General features: G+C 36.9%; 1 protein-coding gene across 2 annotated transcripts in view; it reads left to right on the top strand.

The window, feature by feature from the left end:
* ALKBH8 (alkB homolog 8, tRNA methyltransferase) overlaps positions 1 to 16,872 on the top strand; it is a gene marked incomplete at its 5' end in the record, with an annotated part of 63,760 nt that extends 46,888 nt beyond the window's left edge. For both annotated transcript variants that reach the window (XM_082626823.1, XM_082626824.1), the window contains 4 exons: positions 201 to 352; positions 3,596 to 3,852; positions 14,756 to 14,905; positions 15,912 to 16,872. In XM_082626823.1, coding sequence (XP_082482949.1) covers positions 201 to 352; positions 3,596 to 3,852; positions 14,756 to 14,905; positions 15,912 to 16,469 — 1,117 coding nt within the window. In that variant the 3' untranslated portion in view covers positions 16,470 to 16,872. The remainder of the gene's footprint in view (positions 1 to 200; positions 353 to 3,595; positions 3,853 to 14,755; positions 14,906 to 15,911) is intronic.
* Positions 16,873 to 18,002: the final 1,130 nt, after the last annotated feature.

Here is an 18,002-nt window from a genome sequence, read left to right as displayed (position 1 = left end):
ATTACCCTGGAGATAATTTCCTAAGAGACAAAGACTTCTGTTTCTTTGTTTTTTTCCACAATGCTTAGCAATTCAGGGAATCCAATAGATATTTGCAATAAATTCTTCTAGATTTACTCTATTTGCTTAATATTTTTAAAGGACCTGAAATATTTTTCTGAATACAGTGTTAAATAAACTAATTTGACTGTTGTTTTTAGAATCACACCCAGAAAATTTGATACTGTTCAAGCGTCCAGGAGTCACAAAAGTGGAATTATCACTGGAGATGTTGAAGACTTAACTTTAAGCAAGAGGGGAATACGGACATCATTTACCTTTAGGAAAGTGAGACAAACACCTTGTAATTGTAGTAAGTGTATAATTTTGGTTCTCCTGTAAAATCTACTATGAGTAAATCTACTATGAAAATCTTTTAAAGTCCCATAAGAACTGAGAAGAACTTTGTCTTAACTCCTCTAATGGCATTTCCCATGTTTTGCCTTGTATTGTATTTACATATACTTTTCTTAACCACCTCCATGGTTAGGTTTATATTCCTTGAGGGCAGGGACTGCATTTTACTCATCTTTATTTTCCTCAAACATAGTACTTGAGCATAGTTGGATTCTAAATAAATATTCTATTTATTGTAATGATGGTTAAGAATACTACAGTTTGGGGGCATTAAAATATCACTTGTACAAAAATAAGTTTTTTTTGGAAACAGCTTGTCACATTTCTCAATTACTTCTCATTAACCTAACAGGGAAGTTGGAGATGACAAATTGTTCTATAGTAAGTGGATAACTTTAGGGGGATAAACAGTGTTTGTTTTAGTCAGTTTGGAAAGGAGTGCTCAATTTGTCGAGGAGGGCTTTCTTGGTGGCGCAGTGGTTGAGAGTCCACCTGCTGATGCAGGGGACACGGGTTCGTGCCCCGGTCTGGGAGGATCCCACATGCCGCGGAGCGGCTAGGCCCGTGAGCCATGGCCGCTGAGCCTGCGCGTCCGGAGCCTGTGCTCTGCAACGGGAGAGGCCACAACAGTGAGAGGCCCGCGTACCGCAAAAGCAACAACAACAACAAAAAAAAACAGTTTGTCGAGGATGCTGTTTTAAATTGTCTGTATAAGTACATCATGACCTGTATTTCTTGGACTCAAATAAAAACCCCTTGTGTTTTATAAATAATATTTTATAATGACAGTGATGTTATGAGCTTTTTACATCCTGGTGGTTTCAGTTACGGGTGGTATCTTAGCAGGAGATTTTGGATTTAGTCATGTTAAAAACATTTTAAATTAAAATCTTTATTATATGTACAAGATATTATTCTGTTAGGAAACTTGGAATCTTTATATTTGATATCTTCATGTTAGTGAAGCTTAAAATAGGTTTTAACAGGTTTTTGTTTCTTTTGCTAAAAGTGTCATTGAGGACTTAAAAACAAAAATTTTTTATCAATTAAAAAATATTTATTTAGGGCTTCCCTGGTGGCGCAGTGGCTGAGAGTCCGCCTGCAGATGTGGGGGACACAGGTTCGTGCCCTGGTCCGGGAAGATCCCACATGCTGCAGAGCGGCCGGGCTCGTGAACCATCGCTGCTGAGCCTGCGCGTCCGGAGCCTGTGCTCTGCAGTGAGAGAGGCCACAACAGGCCTCTGTTGGGAGGCCCGCATATCGCAAAAAAAAAAAAAAAAATTTATTTAGTATTTGATGAATGTCTAACACTGCCAGTAGCTTTACAAGGTATAGAAAAATAAAGCATGGCTCTTGTTCTCAAGGAACTTGAAATTTAGTAGAAGAGACAAGTTAGTTTTCTTATGCAAATGTTTTTTTTTTGTTATGGGCATTAATTTAAGGGATGCTATAAGAAGCTCTGATTATATATTCAGTTTACAGATTTTTTAAAAGTTCAAGGCCATCTTTTGGATACTTTTGGTCAAAATTTGTGGATTTAAGTGATCCTCCCTTTACATAACTGAGATGTTCATAATTTCCAAGAGAATAAAATTTTTAGCAAGACCAGTTTAAGATAATTGTAATGTATATTGTAGTGTAATTGTAATTCTGAGGTGACCAACATAATGTAACCCATCTGTTTCCACATGTATGTTTTAGAGCTCTCAAGCTTTCTGGGGCTACCCTTTTCTTAAACGTCTACATAAAGTGTTTAGAGCTTCACTTTACACATTAGTAGGGACTAGATAATTCCACTCCCATTCAAGGTTTGGAATCTTCTAGTTATATTTAGGGAAAATTCCTGAAGCCATCAATTCTTTGCTGCCACATGATTTTTTTTTTTTTTTTTTTTTTTTGCGGTATGCAGGCCTCTCACTGTTGTGGCCTCTCCTGTTGCGGAGCACAGGCTCCGGACGCGCAGGCTCAGCGGCCATGGCTCACGGGCCTAGCCGCTCCGCGGCATGTGGGATCTTCTCGGACCGGGGCACGAACCCGTGTCCCCTGCATCGGCAGGCGGACTCTCAACCACTGCACCACCAAGGAAGCCCACATGATTTTTAATTATTGCTAAATCTTGTCTGTGGTTTCTCTGGGAACACTACTTCTTCCTTTATTCTCTAGTATACTACCATAAAAACATGTTGTGTGCCACAGACTGGCTGAAGACAAAGGGAAATTATAGCATAGCTGAGAAAAGGCAAGGATTTGAAATGAATATTAGACATTATTGCAGAGAAAAGGGAACACTTCAAAATTAATTTGAGACATTGTATCCTAAATTTCCTCTGTCATCTCCTCTACTTGCTGGTGTTCTCCTTAGGATTTGCTCATTCTATTGAAGGAGGCAACACAGTGTAGTCATTGAGAATGTGGATTCTGGAGTCTCCACTGCCTGGGTTCAAATCTTGACTCTGATTTACCATCTTCGTCACTTTAGGATCATTATTTAATATTCCGTGTGTCAGTTTCCTCATCTGTAAAATGAATGTAATAGTACCTATTCATAGTGTTACGGTGAGGATTGAGACAATATATGTAAACCACTTCAAACAGTATTCATTAAATCTTGTGATTATTACCAAATAACACTTTGTTTCTAGGTTTGGTTCTTCTTCTGAGAGTCCTAGGGTACCCAGAACTCCTACCAAGACAAAAACCCTAAATCCTGTTACTTGCTAAATTTCTTCTGGTTACACCAGGCCCATCAAGATGCTTTCCTGAATAAGAGGACCCTTAATCCCAAGATGAAATAGGCATCTGCATTATAAGGCATGCAGAATTACAGTCATATTTTGTTTCAAATGGATTTACCCCTTCTTACATTAGACCCCTCACATACATAATTGGACTTGCTAGGTAAGAACTACTTTTTTAAACTGATAAATCAGAGGCTACTTAACCCTAGTCATCAAACGTGGATTGATTTGCTTTTTCTTTTGAGAAAACAATCACACCTTATGAATCATTTGGATAAAAATAATGGTTTAGCGACTCCCCTGGTGGTCCAGTGGTTAAGACTCCATGCTTCCAATGCAGGGGGCGTGGGTTCAATCCCAGGTCGGGGAACTAAGATCCCACATGCCGCGTGGTGCGGCCAAAAAATAAATTTAAAAAACAAATAAGTAAATGGTTTATATTGCTTTCTTTTATTCATTAGGTTACCCTTTGTTCTGTGACAGCCAGATGAAGGAGACTCCCACATCATTTCCAGAGAATGATAAAGAAGCCTCACAACTGGAGCAAGAATATGTCCATCAAGTTTATGAAGAAATTGCTAGACACTTTAGCATCACGAGACATACCCCTTGGCCACACATCGTGGAGTTTTTGAAAGCTTTGCCAAGTGGTTCACTAGTTGCTGATATTGGATGTGGAAATGGAAAGTATCTTGGCATCAATAAGGAGTTATATATGGCAAGTAACTGTTGCTTCTGGCTTTCTTTTTGCTTTATTTGTAAGGGTTATTATCAGCTTCATCATGATATAATGCTGTGTTTTTAGGTCACTGCAGAAAATTGTAACCAACAGGTTGAAAATTAATGAACACTCCCATTCTTTTTTATTCCTCTAGAAATTTATGGGCATGCCATTATTTGCAGTTTTTTTTTTTTTTGGTCCCTTCAGATTTTGCTTTCTAAGAAGATTATTTTATCAGTAAAACTATCTTATATTTATAAAACTCTTTACAGGTTATGAAGGATTTTTATAGAAACCATTTTCTTTCCTAGTTCCTTGTAAGTATGAGAAGTATAAAGCAGATATTTTCATCCATCTTTTATAAATGAAGAAACTGAGGCTTACAGAGGTTATATTCCTTCCTTGGTGTTACATTATTAGAGGATATAACTGGAACTTGAACCCATGCCTTATGACTCCAAATCTAGTGTTCTTTTACTCATAATAGAAAAAAAAAAGGTTAGTATTTATTGTTGTCTTACTGTTGAGAAAATTAAACCTCAATTAGATTAAAAATTTGACCAAGGTTATAGTGCTAGACCTAGGACTTGAACCCACTTCTCTCTAATGCCAAAGTTTCTGTTTTCAGTTGTTAGAATTTCCTTTTCTAATGGATCACTTTTTTCTCTGCTGTGCTAGGAAGTAGGAAGTTCTCCCTGCATTAGTGCATTGTTGTAAGTACTCGTGTCAACACTGCTCTGTGAGGACTGGGGCTTCCCTTTCTCAAGATTAGGGGAGGAAGGACTAGAGTAAGGGGAGTATATAAGGAGAATGAGAGCAGTCTACCTTCACAGGCTGTTGTAGTATGTCAGATTGCTTGTAATCTTTATTTTTACCTCATCCTAGATATTGCACACCTACATGAAGAAAGAACGGTACTACTGCAATTGAGGAAAGGTAGAGTTTGTGCATTAAGAGGCAGATAAAAGAATCGCTTTTCATCAAGAGAAGACAAGTATTCATATATTGTCATCATGTTTACAATTAAATTTTAGTTTATAAGGAATAAGGTCTAGTGAATTAAGTTTGTTCATGTTGAAGAGGAAATAGGTTTTAGATTTATCACAACTCTAACCACAGCTTAAAACAAAGTATATCTTCTGATGTTTTAATCTTAAGGTACTGTCCAAAAATGTTTCTCAGGAAGCGCTGCTTTTACACTTTCTTGATGATAACCTGTGGCTTTGTCTAGTCAGGTATCAATTGTGACAGTGAAACTAGGTTGAAGTCAAACACACTGACTTAGTCATATGATAATATTATCCTGTTACAGTTAAGAAAAATGATTTCTTGATAAACTGAACCAAAAACCTGAAGCTGATTCAAGAAGGAATATATTCAGAAGAATTAGAAAATCATAAGTGTACTCACTCTTCATAATCTACATTCATTTTATCAGTGGCAGTCTGCATGTGTTCTTTCCTGTCTGCTCTTGCTGGAACCTACTGCCATTGTCTGACCTCTAGAGAAGGCTCAGTAGGTGTGGTTCAATGAATGAATGAAAACTACTTGTCTGGGTTGGAGTTATGGTTTTCATTATACAAGAAATGGAATTATGTATGATATAAGAGAAACCTACTTTTTTAAGCTGCTGAGGCTCCAACCTGGATGGACCAATAATACTTGAGTGTATTTTGAACAGCCATCTTTGAGCATGAAAATATGTGCATTTCTTGACATGCATAAGAGGATGTGACCTGAGACATTCATTCTGGGTATTCAAATGTATATCTAAGATAGTCTCAGAATTTAAAAAATTATTAGTATCACTATTTTATATAATTTCCTTTACAAAGTATATTTTTAAAATACTAGCTGGGGCTCTCATGGAAATAGTTTTATAAACAACTATTCATTTCTCTTAGAAGTAAATGTGGTGAATCTGTTCTTATCTGATCTGAGTTATGCATGAGCTTGTTCTTCTGCTCTTTAACTCAAAATTTCTATATTCTAGCTAAGAAACATTTCTTATTTAGACTCCATCATTCCTAGCATCAGCATTAGCTGTTGGCTTTATTTTCAGAGTTAAATTTTATAAGAAAGATTTTATACCTTTAAGAAACTTATTGCCTTTATAATTGTACCAATAATAGATGAGATGTGCATAGCTAGAGCTTGGTCTAGCTTATTCACTACGTGGTGTTCTGTGCATTGATCTTAGAGTACCCTCAGTCCGAATGTGTTTCTTAGATAAATACTTACTTAAAAACAAGACCTGTATATATGCTGTCTACAAGAGACCCACTTCGGACCTAGGGACACATAAAGACTGAAAGTGAGGGGATGGAACAAGATATTCCATGCAAACGTAAATCAGAAGAAAACTGGAGTAGCAATTCTCATATCAGACAAAAGAGACTTTAAAACAAAGACTATTACAAGAGACAGAAGGACACTACATAATGATTAAGGGATCAATCCAAGAAGAAGATATAACAATTGTAAATATGCCCCCAACAGAGGAGCACCTCACTACATGACAAATGCTAACAACCATAAAAGGGGAAATCGACAGTAACACAATCATAGTAGGGGACTTTAACACCCCACTTTCACCAGTGTACAGATCATCCAAAATGAAAATAAATAAGGAAACAAGCTTTAGATGATACATTAAACAAGATGGACTTAATTGATATTTATAGCACATTCCATCCAAAAACAACAGAATACACTTTCTTCTCAAGTGCTCATGGAACATTAAACAGGATAGATCATATTTTGGGTCACAAATCAAGCCTTGGTAAATTTAAGAAAATTGAAATCATATCAAGTATCTTTTCCAACCACAACTCTATGAGACTAGATTAGGAAAAAATCTGTAGAAAATACAAACACGTGGAGGCTAAACAATACACTACTAAATAACCAAGAGATCACTGAAGAAATCAGAGAGGAAATCAAAAAAGAAACAAATGACAATGAAAACACAACAACCCAAAACCTATGGCATGCAGCAAAAGCAGTTCTAAGAGGGAAGTTTATAGCAATACAATCCTACCTCAAGAAACAAGAAACATCTCAAATAAACAATTTAACCTTACACCTAAAACAATTAGAGAAAGAAGACAAAAACCCCCAAAGTTTGCATAAAGAAAGAAATCTTAACAGATTAGAAATAAATGAAGGAAACAATAGCAAAAATCAATAAAAGTAAAAACTGGTTCTTTGAGAAGATAAAATTCATAAACCATTAGCCGGACTCATCAAGAAAAAAAGGGAGAAGACTCAAATCAACAGTTAAAAATGAAAAAGGAGAAGTAACAACTGACACTGCAGAAATAAAAAGGATCATGAGAGATTACTTAAAAGCAACTCTATGCCAATAAAATGGACAACCTGGAAGAAATGGACAAATTCTTAGAAAAGCACAACCTTCTGAGACTGAAACAGGAAGAAATAGAAAATACAAATAGACCAATCACAGGCACTGAAATTGAGACTGTGATTAAAAATCTTCCAACAAACAAAAGTCAAGGACCAGAAGGCTTCACAGACGAATTCTATGAAACATTTAGAGAAGAGTTAACACCTATTCTTCTCAAACTCTTCCAAAATATAGCAGAGAGAGGAACACTCCCAAACTCATTCTGCGAGGCCACCATCAACCTGATACCAAAAGCAGACAAAGATGTCACAAAGAAAGAAAACTACAGGCCAATATCACTGATGAACATAGATGCAAAAATCCTCAACAAAATACTAGCAAACAGAATCCAACAGCACATTAAAAGGATCATACACCATGGTCAAGTCGGGTTTATCCCAGGAATGCAAGGATACTTCAGTAAATACAAATCAATCAATGTGATAAACCATATTAACAAATTGAAGGAGAAAAACCATATAATCATCTCAATAGGTGAAGAAAAAGCTTTCGAGAAAATTTAACACCCATTCATGATAAATCCTTTATCAGTTGCTTCGTTTGCAAATATTTTCTCCCATTCTGAGGGTTGTCTTTTCGTCGTCTTTATGTTTTCCTTTGCTGTGCAAAAACTTTTAAGTTTCATTAGGTCCCATTGGTTTATTTTTGTTTTTATTTCCATTTCTGTAGGAGGTGTGTCAAAAACGATCTTGCTGTGATTTATGTCAAAGCGTGTTCTTCCTATGTTTTCTTCTAAGAGTTTTATCTTACATTTAGGTCCTTAATCCATTTTGAGTTTATTTTTGTGTATGGTGTTAGGAAGTGTTTTAACTTCATTCTTTTATATGTAGCTGTCCAGTTTTCCCAGCACCACTTGTTGAAGTGGCTGTCTTTTCTCCATTGTATATTCTTGCCTCCTTTATCAAAGTTAAGGTGACCATATGTGTGTGGGTTTATCTCTGGGCTTTCTATCTTGTTCCATTGATCTGTATTTCTGTTTTTGTGCCATTACCATACTGTCTTGATTATTGTAGCTTTGTAGTATAGTCTGAAGTCAGAAAGCCTGATTCCTCCAGTTCCGTTTTTCTTTCGCAAGATTGCTTTGGCTATTGGGGTCTTTTGTGTTTCCATACAAATTTTGAAATGTTTTGTTCTAATTCTGTGAAAAATGCCATTGGTAGTTTGATAGGGATTGCACTGAATCTGTAGATTGTTTTGGGTAGTATAGTTATTTTCACAGTGTTGATTCTTCCCATCCAAGAACATGGTATATCTCTCCATCTGTTTGTATCATCTTTAATTTATTTCATCAGTGTCTTATAGTTTTCTGCATACAGGTCTTTTGTCTCCTTAGGTAGGTTTATTCCTATGTATTTTATTCTTTTCATTGCAATGGTAAATGAGAGTGTTCCCTTAATTTCTCTTTCAGATTTTTCATCATTAGTGTATAGGAATGCAAGAGATTTCTGTGCAGTAATTTTGTATCCTACTTTACCAAATTCATTGATTAGCTCTATTAGTTTTCTGGTAGCATCTTTAGGATTCTCTGTGTATAGTATCACGTCATCTGCAAACAGTGACAGCTTTACTTTTTCTTTTCTGATTTGGATTCCTTTTATTTCTTTTTCTTCTCTGATTGCTGTGGCTAAAACTTCCAAAACTATGTTAAATAATAGTGGTGAGCGTGGATAACCTTTTCTTGTTGCTGATCTTAGAGGAAATGGTTTCAGTCTTTCACCATTGAGAATGATGTTGGCTGTGGGTTTGTCATATATGGCCTCTGTTATGTTGACATAAGTTCCTTCTGTGCCTACTTTCTTGAGAGTTTTTATCATAAATGGGTGTTGAGTTTTGTTGAAAGCTTTTTCTGCATATATTGAGATTATCATATGGTTTTTATTCTTCAATTTGTTGATACAGTGTATCACACTGATTGATTTGCGGATATTGAAAAATCCATGCATTCCTGGGATAAATCCCACTTGAACATGGTATATGATCCTTTTTCTATGTTGTTGAATTCTGATTGCTAGGATTTTGTTGAGGATTTCTGCGCTTATGTTCAACAATGATATTGGCCTGTAAGTTTCTTTTTTTTTGTGGTATCTTTGTGTGGTTTTGGTATCAGGGTGATTGTGACCTCATAGAATGAAGTTGGGTTTGTTCCTTCCTCTGCAATTTTTGGAAATAGTTTCAGAAGCATAGGTGTTAACTCTTCTCTAAATGTTTGATAGGATTCGCCTGTGAAGCCATCTGGTCCTGGACTTTTGTTTTTTGGGAGCTTTTAATCATAGTTTCAATTTCATTACTTGTCATTGGTCTGTTCATATTTTCTATTTCTTCCTGATTCAGTCTTGGAAGGTTATACCTTTCTAAGAATTGGTCCATTTCTTCTAAGCTGTCCATTTTATTGCCATATAGTTGCTTGTAGTAGTCTCTTATGATCCTTTGAATTTCTGTGGTGTCAGTTGTAACTTCTTTTTCATTTCTAATTTTATTGATTTGAGTCCTCTCCTTTTTTTCTTGATGAGTCTGGATAAAGGTTTATCAATTTTGTTTATATTTTCAAGAACATTCCCTTCCTCTTTTGTTCTCTTTTGTGATTTGATGACTGTCTTTAGTGTTGTGTTTGGATTGCTTTTTCTTTTGTGTGTGTGTATGTATTGTAGGCTTTTGGCTTGCGATTACTTTGAGATTTTGATATAGCAATCTATATGTATATATACAAGATTATTTTAAGCTGGTGGTCTCTTAATTTCCAATGCATTTCCAATATCCTGCATTTGTACTCTCCTCACAGTTGCTGGTTTTCGATATCATATTTGCATGTGGATGATTTCCTACCTTTATTGTATGTTTGCCTTTACCAGTGAGCTTTCCCATTTGTAATTTTCTTATTTTTAATTGTGGCTTTTTCTTTTCTGCCTAGAGATGTTCCTTTAGCATTTGTTGTAAAGCTGGTCTGGTGGTGCTGAATTCTCTTAGCTTTTGCTTGTCTGTAAAGCTTTTGATTTCTCTGTCAAATCTGAATGAGGGCCTTGATGGGTAGAATATTCTTGTTTGTAGGTTTTTCCCTTTCATCACTTTAAATATATTGTGCCACTCCTTTCTGGCTTTCAGAGTTTCTGCTGAAAAATCATCTGTAACTTTATGTGGATTCCCTTATATGTTATTTTTTGCTTTTCCATTGTTGCTTTTAATATTTTCTCTTTGTCTTGAATTTTTGTCAAGTAGATTAATATGTGTCTCAGCATGTTCCTTCTTGGTTTTATCCTGTATGGGACTCTCTGCACTTCCTGTACTTGGGTGACTTTTTCCTTTCCTGTGTCAGGGAAGTTTTCAGCTATTATCTCTTCCATAATTTTGTCAGGTCCTTTCTCTCTCTCTTCTTCTGCAGCCCCTATAATGCGAATGTTGGTACATTTAATGTTGTCCCAGAGGTCTCTTACATTGTCCTCATTTCTTTTCATTCTTTTCTCTTTATTCTGTTCCATGGCAGTGATTCCACCATTCTGTCTTTCCAGTCGCTTATCTGTTCTTCTGCCTCATTTATTCTGCTATTGATTCCTTCTAGTGTAGTTTTCATTTTACTTATCGTATTGTTCACCTCTGTTTGTTTGTTCTTTATACCTTTGTTGAATATTTCTAGTATCTTCTCAGTCTGTGCCTCCATTCTTTTCCCCAGATTTTGGATCATCTTTACTATCATTACTCTGAATTCTTTTCCAGGTAGATTGTGTATCTCCACTTAGTTATTTTTCTAGGGTTTTATCTTGTTCCTTCGTGTTGAACATATTTCTCTGTCATCTCACTTTGTCTAACTTTCTGTGTTTGCAGTTTCTGTTCTGCAGGCTGCAGGATTGTAGATTGTAGGCTGCAGGCTGCAGGATTATAGGTGGGTGAGGCTAGTCTAGAGGGTTGTGCAGGCTTCCTGGTCAGCAGGACTGGTGCCTGCCCACTGGTGAGTGGAGCTGGGCCTTGTCCCTCTGGTGGGCAGGGCCATGTCAAGGATGTGTTTAGAGGCGGCTGTGGGCTCAGGACGAGTTTTGGCAGCCTGTCTGCTGATGGGCGGGGCTGTGTTCCCTCCCTGTTGGTTGTTTGGCCTGCGGCATCCCAGCACTGGAGCCTATAGGCTGCTGGGTGGTGCCAGGTCTTGGTATCAAAATGGCGGCCTCCAGGAGATCTCACACCAATGAGTACTCCCTATTACCTCTACCTCTGCCACCAGTGTTTTTATTCCCACAATGAGCCACAGCCGCCACCCCAGCCCACCCCTCCATGATACCTTCCAAGACCAGCAGGTAGTTCTGGCCAGGCTCCTATGAAGTCACCGAGTCCCTGGGTCTCGGTGCGCATGAAACCTTGTGTGCACCCTCCGAGACTGGAATTTCTGTTTCCCCCAGTCCTGTGGAGTTCCTGCAGTCAAACCCTGCTGCCCTTCAAAGCCAAATGCTCTGGGGGCTCCTCCTTCCAATACCAGGCCCTTAGACTGGGGAGCCCGACATGGGCGTAGAACTCTCACTCCTGTGGGAGAACCTTTGTGAAGTATTTTCCAGTTTGTGGGTCGCCCACCCGCAAGAATGGGGTTTGATTGTGCTGCAAATGCGCCCCTCCTACTGTCTCGTTGTGCCTTCTCCTTTGTCCTTGTATGTAGAATATGTTTTTTGTTGATTGTTGTTCAGCAGTTAGTTGCGATTTTGATGTTTTCTTGAGAGGACTTTAGTGTTTTTGTGAGAGGAGGTGAGCTCAAATCCTTCTACTCTACCATCTTGTCTCCACCACTCTCAAGAGTTAAGTACATTAATACAGAGAATCTGCTTTAACATATGGTGGGTATTCATTAAAGGCAATTTCATTAGCCTGTTTACCTTTTTCCATAGTTTGGATTATTTTCTTAGGATAAATTTTTTGAAGAATGATTATTGGGTGAAAAATTGTGAACATTTTTATCTTTCTTAAAAAATGGTTTGCCAAATTGCTTTTTAATTTGTACTGTCAACAACACTTTATGACAGGAAGTTGTATCACAGTGCTATCACTGTGGTATACTTTGGTTTTAAAATATTTTTGATACTTTAATAGGAGAAAAGTGGAACCTTGTTTAGTTTGATTACTAAGTTGGATACTTTTTCATTTATACCAGTACTTCCAGAATTTCATATTTAATATTATGTTGAAGACTTTAAAAATTATATAGAAGTATAAAGTATACATTTTAAGCCCAACCAATATGTGTTTTTATTGTCATTCATCTCCATCCCACATACAGAAATATGTAGCTTTACATGAGTCCCTTACCATTAATGAGTATTTATACATAAGCTATTTTCTGTCCTGTTTTTGACATTATGTAGCATTATTAGGGAGAATTTCAAATATCTGGTACTATCCTTGGTATAAAAACTGAAGGGAATTTAAAAATAGAAAGGGAAGAGAAAAAAATACTGATGATTTGACTATAGTATTTGGAAGACTCAGGCAAAATAAGTGAAAGGTGAAAGTACTAAGCCAGGCATGAGTCAGGACTACCTTAGACCTGGTACTTTATGACTAAAATTGCCCCTGATTTCATTTGTTGGTGAAAAGGAGTGCTCTGTACAAATAATTGTAAGAGTCTGGCAGGAAGAAGAAGGAAATTTTCTCTAGTTTTTGTTCAGTTGCTCTTCTCCTTGTTCTGTTTTATCTGTGATCCTCAGATAATAACTTTCCTCCTCTGAGTACTCAAACTATCAAGCTCTATATCTGGGGATAGGCACATTGGATTTCTTCTTGTTGACTTTTAGCAAGGTAATAGTTGAGCATACTTGAAACTTCTGTTTCCATGAGCTGAATTTTATTGTAATAAAACCTGGCAAAGACCAAAATATAATATGCATATTGTTTGAGTGGTACTGTCATCTTGATATTGTGACTATTGGCATCTTATATGGAAGAAAATAAATAAGAGTAATAGCCAGTTATATATCTTATACAGGTAAAGGGAGCAATTAAGTGGGAATTGTGCCACTGTTGTTATTAATGGGCCCTTAGTACTTTTCCATCTTAAAATTATATCAAAATGATATTGCTATACTTTACTTCTAGCTTGGTACCTTTTATTATACCTCAGATATTAATGCAGCTGTGGGCTGGAATACTGAAGCTATTTAATATTTATTAGAAACTGAGCAAATTCATATTAGGTATGACTGGCATGGCAGTGTGACTTCATAAGAATTGTTTTGACATGAAGATTCATATCTTTATCCTCAGATGGACTGAGGGAACCCTGAACCCTTAGCAATGATCAGTGCTTACTTATAGCAAAAATTCAAATGAACCTGAGGTGGCTCCTTCTGTTAGATGAAATCTACTTATACAGATCTTTTCTTTCTTGTAGAGTTGGGTTAAGAAGAAATATCTGGAGATAATTATTAGTGATTTAACATTCTTTAAGCTCCTCCTATTCCTCCCTCAATTTATATGTGCACATTGCACGTGCTTGTGTGTGCTCTCTCTTTGTCTCTGTCTTTGTTTCTGTCTCTCTCTATATATGATATTTTTAGAACTAAACAGCAAAACTGTGTACAAAAACAACAAAATTAGAGAGAATATAGGCAGTCCTAGCCCACAAATACTTGCCACAGAACCAGACATATGCATAAGGCATGTTAGCCTCAGCTGCTTGGGGAGATGAAAGGATGCCGCCAGCTGCCTTCAGTGTTCTCATTCCCATAGAATGGTTTGGTTATACCAAAAGGTTTAATTCAGTAGCATTTTACAAATTTTTAATTCAGGTATTTAGCAGAACAAGACTCAATGGCTTTAAAAAATGAAATAAGTTATTTAACTTTTTTGGGAAGATTTTGTTTTATGATGGTGCAAGTAATACATATTGAAAAGTATAAAGAAGAAGGAAAGAAAATAAGCCATCCTCCTGATATCTGGGTCATTACTGAATAGTTTATATACTAATAAGAGATACCTTAGAACCTCTTATTTGTAACTTCCCCCAAAAGACTAAATGTCTATGTTTATGTGATAATTTCCATTTTAAAATGTGTGATATTGGACTTCCCTGGTGGTCCAGTGGTTAAGACTCTGCACTTCCACTGAAGGGGGTGTGGGTTCGATCCCTGGTCAGGGAACTAAGATCCTACATGCCACGTGGCGCAGAAAATAAGATACGATAAGATATAAAATAAAATAAAGTGTGATATTACAAAAAGATCAAGATTCTGAGTGGTGATTAATTAGATGCCAATTAGGATCTCCCATTTCCACCAATGTTATTTTTGTTCTAGTTATTTTGTTTCCATTCACTAATTTGAATTGTTTGATACCTGTTAAGATAATAAATGCTGCCCTGTAAATTATATAAGCTGACTTTGTACTGGTTGTAAGAACCTATAGTATATCATGGTCTTAGACCCTTTCACAATGAATATGAAATCTGTCTAATAACTTTATGACATTTAAACAGTTGTTCTGAAATTCTTTCTTTATCTGTTATAGATTGGCTGTGATCATAGCCAAAACCTTGTGGACATTTGTAGAGAGAAGAATTATCAGGCCTTTGTCTGTGATGCTTTGGCAGTACCAATCCGCAGTGGGTCTTGTGATGCTTGCATCTCCATTGCTGTTATTCACCATTTTGCTACAGCAGTAAGTATTGTCTTTCTTGTTCCAAGAACTTGTAACTAAGTGGCAGGAAATGTTCATGGATTTTACTGACTTGGACCCCATTTTAGCCTTTCCTTTCTTTCCATTCTCTTTTCTTGTCATACAGTTTACCTCAGTTTTTAAAGAAAGCCTGTGGAATGGAGATGAGTTACATGGGAGCTGTGATTACTTAAACAGGTCTGATGAGACTATGCATTTATTGCTGCACATTTCTGCCTTTTTCATACCTGAGTCTTACTCACCTTTAAATGTCTTCCTCAAACCCACAGAGTCACAGAATTTAGCTGTAAGAGACGTTAAGAGATCATCAGCTCTAGGGCTCTTGAGTATTCTCTCTGTCTCCTCAGCCTTTGAGCTTCTTCTTTATTTCCATTTCCCATCTTGCTTTCTCAGCTCTCACTCTCATTCCTGACATCTGAGTCTCATGTTCTTCCCATCCTATTTTTCTTCTTTTCCTGTTCTTTTTTTTTTCAAAACTCAGGTATTTATCTGGTAGTAGTATGCTGATGCTTTTAATTCGTCACTCTGCTTCTAATTTTAAAATAAGTGAATTTAATATTTTATATTTTTCTTATAGGGAAAAAAATCTTATTATTCCTAGATGTTACTCATTTCCCCCAATCTAAGCAATAACATTATGGAGCCCTTTGTGCTGGAGTTCCTGGCAGTTTCAGTATATCTTATGATCTCAACTGAATTTCAAACAAAGCAGAAAACCCTCTATGCCTCTGTATTATTATCAGAAAGAAAAAAAAAGTTTTTCCCTGTTTATCAACACTTTTTTTCCTCTCAATTGCAGAGCAAAATTCTCCTTCCCCCCCCCCTTTTTTTAACTATAAGATTTGTCTTATGTTTGATTTTCTGTACTGTCCATCTTAATTGAAAATAGTCCTATAGTCAGTTATAATTCCCTGTTTCCTCTCTGTATCTCTTTCTTGTTGATAAATGGCAATATGGTTTTTGTTTGTTGTTTCTTTGTTTTAACTAGGAGCGTAGAGTGGCAGCTCTCCAAGAACTTGTTCGACTCCTAAGACCTGGTGGGAAGGCACTCATCTATGTTTGGGCAATGGAACAAGAATATAATAATAAGAAGTCCAAGTATCTTAGAGAAAACAGAATTAACCAAGGAAAGAAAGAGGAAATCAGCAATGATACATCAGTGCAAGAGTTGCTTGTGAAGCAGATGCCTGATGTGGGCAATCAAGATTCAACACCTTCTGTTTCCTCCATTAAGGACTTTCAGGATAGAGGATGTAATTCAAGGAAAGTTACTAATTCCAAGTTGCCTATTCACACTAATAGGACTTCTTTTCATTCTCAAGACTTACTGGTTCCCTGGCACCTTAAGGAAAATCCTGGTAAGGGCAAGTCTGTTGAGCCATTTGGACCATTAGGATCCCATGACCCAGGTCCTGTGTTTCATCGTTACTACCATGTGTTCTGTGAGGGAGAAATGGAAGCTGCCTGCCAGACTTTGAGTAATATCAGCATACTGCAAAGCTACTATGATCAGGGGAACTGGTGTGTGATTCTTCAAAAGGTCTGATCATCTCTATGCACATATATACAGGGAATAAATGCTTAGCTTTTTGTTTTAAAAGGAGATTAAATTACCTGTATTATTAGTTAAAGAGAAACCGCGTGGAAAAGTATCAAAGGAGAGTGCCTGAGAGAAATTGTAAGTAGAGATTAGTTAGGAAATATTCGGTCTACTACTATTGCTGACATCATTTAATCCATAAATGTAGGCTTCTCCTATAGGGAGTAACAGGGATGGTTTTTAAAAGTGATTGAAGTAGTTTGTGAAATATTTGGGATCCTAGGGTAAGAGCACAGCATTTTGAAGATAAACTTTTGTTATAAAGTGTTACTAAATGAACTAAATCATATAGAATCTTAGTGAAGTAATCACATAACATTTTATCAATAATAAAAAATGTATTCCTGTTCAGTAGAAAATTGTCTGAAGTTTTATCTGTGATTGTTAGCTCTGTAAAATCATAGATGATAACCACTCTGTTACTACACCTTACTAGCACAGGGCTTGACACATAGTAGATACTCAGTAAAATTTTAGTCAATTGGATAGTACCCATATATTAATGTAGGAACTTTCATCCAGTAAATACTTATTGAACCTCTACTCTGTACCAGTTACTATTTTACTTTCTGGAAGGGAAACAGTGAATAAGAAAAAAACAAAGTCCATGCCCTCATGGAGCTTACGTTCGAGAAGGAAAGACAGACAATAAGCAAACAGATACAGGTGATAAATGCTGTGGAAAAAAATAAAAACAGGAGGGGGTTTCACCTGAGAACAAAAGGTTATTTTTAAAGGGCTGAAATAACTACTAATCCTGACTATAGTTATTACCAAGAGTTAATTGGTATTCCTAATGCATTGATCTGGGTGCTAAAGGCAACCCAAATATGCTTTTTTTTTTTTTTTTTTTTTTGGCTGAGAGGCATGTAGGATCTTAGTTCCCCAACCAGGGATCGAATCCTCGCCCCCTTAACCATTGGACCACAAAGGAAGTCCCAGCAAATATGCTTTTTTTCTTTAAATTTTTTAAAATAAATTTATTTATTCATTTATTTAATTTTTGGCTGCATTGGGTCTTCGCTGCTGCGTGCCGGTTTTCTCTAGTTGCTGAGAGCAGGGGCTACTCTTTGTTGCTGTGCGTGGGCTTCTCATTGCAGTGGCTTCTCTTGTTGTGGAGCACGGGCTCTAGGCGCACGGGCTCTAGGCACACGGGCTTCAGTAGGTGTGGCTTGCGGGCTGTAGAGCGCAGGCTCAGTAGTTGTGGTGAAAGGGCTTAGTTGCTCCACGGCATGTGGGATCTTCCCAGATCAGGTCTCGAACCCATGTCCCCTGCATTGGCAAGTGGAATTCTTAACCACTGCACCACCAGGGAAGCCCCACAAATATGATCTTTTAACTCCTTTATTTAAATAGCAAAACTTAGAATTATGCCCTGATAGCCAAAGCTATGGTGTCATTATTGGGTATTTCTAGTTCTTTCATAGTTTGTTCCAGTCCAGTGCAGTCAGGGATTATGTTTTACCTACATATATGCCA

Source organism: Mesoplodon mirus, assembly GCF_964341445.2.
Source record: "Mesoplodon mirus genome assembly, chromosome: 7".
Taxonomy (NCBI): domain Eukaryota; kingdom Metazoa; phylum Chordata; class Mammalia; order Artiodactyla; family Ziphiidae; genus Mesoplodon; species Mesoplodon mirus.
This window is presented reverse-complemented; position numbering and strand designations above follow the sequence as displayed.